Source organism: Cryptomeria japonica, chromosome 5, assembly GCF_030272615.1.
Source record: "Cryptomeria japonica chromosome 5, Sugi_1.0, whole genome shotgun sequence".
In the NCBI taxonomy this organism is placed as follows: Eukaryota; Viridiplantae; Streptophyta; class Pinopsida; order Cupressales; family Cupressaceae; genus Cryptomeria; species Cryptomeria japonica.
This window is the reverse complement of record NC_081409.1, coordinates 249,790,507-249,793,675: the sequence shown is the minus strand read 5'-3', so window position 1 is coordinate 249,793,675 and position 3,169 is coordinate 249,790,507. Positions and strand designations below refer to the sequence as shown.

Sequence of the window (3,169 nt, the reverse complement as noted above, 5' to 3'; positions counted from 1 at the left end):
AAGAGCAATAGGATCTCCCTACCTTAAGCCCCAAGAAGATTTGAAGAAGTGGGAAGGCGAACCATTGATAGTGATCGCCATAGAAATAGTGGAGATAAGATGCCAAATAAGACAAATAACCCTATTAGAAAAGCCAAAAGTAACAAGGATTTTCTTCAGGAAAGCCCAATCCACCCTATCATAAGCCTTAGCAATGTCCAGCTTAAGCAAGAATCCTTGAGCCTTAGACACAGTCAAGGAGTGAGAGATCTCATGAATAGTGATGTTGGAGTCCAAGATTTGTCTCCCTAGAACAAAACCATTATGTTGAGGCACGATCAAAAAGGGCAGGATCCTCGGCAACCTATAAGTCAAGACCTTAGAGATGATTTATTAAAGGAATTGCATAGGTTGATAGGCCAAAAAGCATCCAATGAGTTAGCCCCCTTCTTTTTTGGAATGAGGACAATAAAAGTGGCATTAAGTTCCTTAAGCAAAGATCTGGCTCCAAAGAATTCTTTGACATCACTGGAAACATCACTCTCAACAATATCCCAAAAGTTCTGAAAGAAAAACATTGGGAGCCCATCCAAGCTAGGAGCTTTGTTACCATCAAAGGAGAAGACAACTTTCTTAATTTCCTCATTAGAGGGGATAGCAGCTAGCATCCGGTTCTGATCAATAGACAACACCCTCGGAGTGGACTTTGCCAAGGAATTATAGGCTTCCAGATCCAGCATAGAATCAGCCTTGAGAAGCCTATCAAAAAATTCAACAGCATCTTCACTAATCTTGTCTTCACGCTTAATACCATTACTAATAATGCGATCAATTATATTAGCAACTTTGTGTTTAAGAGTGGTGATGTGAAAGAATCTAGTATTTCTGTCTCCAGCATTGAGCCATAAAGATCTCAATCTTTGTCTCCTGAAGATTTCCTCTCTTGAAATAATACTATGAAATTTTGAAACAATGTCACTCTCTCTAGCAAAATTATCACCAACATAGCCTTCTTTTTGGATTTTATCTTTGATAATGTTGAGATCCACCTGAGGGGCAGATTTCAACATGAAAATGTCTCCAAACATCTCCTTATTCCATTTTATAATCTTCTCCTTCACAATTCTAAGCTTTTTGGCCACACTAAATAGTGTTGTACCATCAATTTTAACATCCCACCAGTCCTTCACACAGTTATGCAGACTAGGATAAGAAAGCCACATCATTTCAAACCTAAATGAGAACCTTCTTCTACCTCCTTTAGGTTTAGCAGTAAAACTTATAGGAAAATGGTCAGATCCAACTTTGGACATAGCTTTTAAGGAACAAAAATAAAGATATAGCCAATCTGTAGAAATAAGGGTACGGTCCAATCTAACCTGAATAAGCTCATCCCCCACCCTTCTATTAGTCAAGGTATATGTATCTCCTGAGAGATCTAGATCAATGAGACACTGGTCATTAATGAAGTCAAGCAGGTCCTGTTTACTATCCATCTGGATTTGGGACCCTCCAAACTTTTCAGATTCTTGAAGAGGAGTATTAAAATCCCCCATGATAAGCCAAGGAGTATTAGGGTGGTTTCTTCGGAAAGAAGAAAGACTCGCCCAAAATCTCCTTCTAAAAACCTTATTATTTGGTGTGTAGGTATTAAATAAAATACAAGAAAAACCATCTCTAGTGTGCTTAAACAAAGTGGCAACATGGTTGTCGTCATCACAAAGAGGGATACCTTGAATAAAATGAGTGTTCCATAGGGTAGCAACACCCTCAGAGGCACCATCAGAACTACTACCTTGAGATTCACAAAACTTGTAAAACCTAAAGTTTTTCAACCCTTTCGTTAGGCATCTTAGTTTCCTAAATAAGAAGAATATCCGGCATATGATCCCTAGCAAAATTCCACACTATATCTTGTTTATGGAAACTATTAAGCCCCCTTATATTCCATTAAAGAATTTCACAATATTGTTAAAGGTTGTTGAGATCTACAAAATACTAAACTCATTGCTAGGTAACCATTCCTTCATATTCAATCATGTAAAACAAAAATGTTAATGTTTGACTACCATATCAATAGATTCCATCTTTTATTTTATCGTATACTAATTTATTCCATAATTGATATAACATCTTACACTTTAAGTGATTAGTAAATCCTTCTTATTAGGGGAAATGATATGATGCCTAATAATTAATAAATTCCCTTGATCATTATATAAATTAAAGTTAGATTGTAGATATTTGAGGTTATTTTCTCTATGGTTTCAATGTTCGTAACTACAATTTTTATTATTCATTGTGAGCTCTCTAATTAAAAATCAAGATGAAAGGTTTGATAATGATTTGATAGACTCTACAAACATTTGGTATAAAAGTTAGGTCTCTTCCTTATGCTCTTAGTAGTGAAAAGATGTTTAACAACTAACTTACCCAAAATATGTACAATATTGATTTGACAAAGAAAAGGTCAAACTTTTATACCATCTAACCTCTATCACTAAGATCAAATCTCTCTGAAGATTAAAACTCAAATCCAAAATATAAGCATAAGTGCCTACATTTGTATTCAATTTCTTAATTATGCATTTAATTATTAAACTATAAAGCATAAAACAAAAAAAAAAGAGATGGAGCCAAGTCATTTTTTAAGAATTCATGGAGATGGATGATGATTTGTGAAGAGGAAACAAATAAATGATTAAGTCTGCGATTCTGTATGATTGTTTTTCTTATGAAAAGACTATACATTATAAGTTAAAATGTACAAATGATTTTCTTTAGGACTTTTGAGCACATTCTTATTATCAAAAATCCCTCTTCTTACTTTTGTAAGCTTTGAAGAGGGAATTAATGAGTGATTAGCATGGAGTATTTGGTGATGAATGCATTTGAAATGGTTTTGATGGATACAAAAGGTTTGGTTTGATTTTAAGAATTGAGTGTATAATTATTATTTTTTCAAGTTTAAAAGAGAAAATCAATGGTTGATTAATATGGAGTAATGGATAGGGGATATATTTGTAAGTTTTTTATGGATATTCAATGATTATGGAATTCAAATTTAAAATTTGAACTTTTATTTAAAAATCTTTCATTTTATTTTTCGAGTTTAAAAGAAGAAATAAATGATTTATTGATATAGAAATTAGATCATTAAGTGATAGATGGATTTGAAAGAGACTTTCAT

General features: G+C 33.4%; 1 protein-coding gene across 1 annotated transcript; it reads right to left on the bottom strand.

Moving 5' to 3' along the window:
• Window positions 1–350: 350 nt before the first annotated feature.
• LOC131875853 (uncharacterized) lies at window positions 351–1,535 on the bottom strand. The gene has a single exon (XM_059220549.1). It carries the CDS (start codon window positions 1,533–1,535, stop codon window positions 351–353), a length of 1,185 nt encoding a protein of 394 aa, XP_059076532.1.
• Window positions 1,536–3,169: the final 1,634 nt, after the last annotated feature.

Bases quoted from the DNA above. Each gene is read 5' to 3' on its own strand.
- LOC131875853 (XM_059220549.1), bottom strand. From the start codon at position 1,535: ATGGGGGATTTTAATACTCCTCTTCAAGAATCTGAAAAGTTTGGAGGG.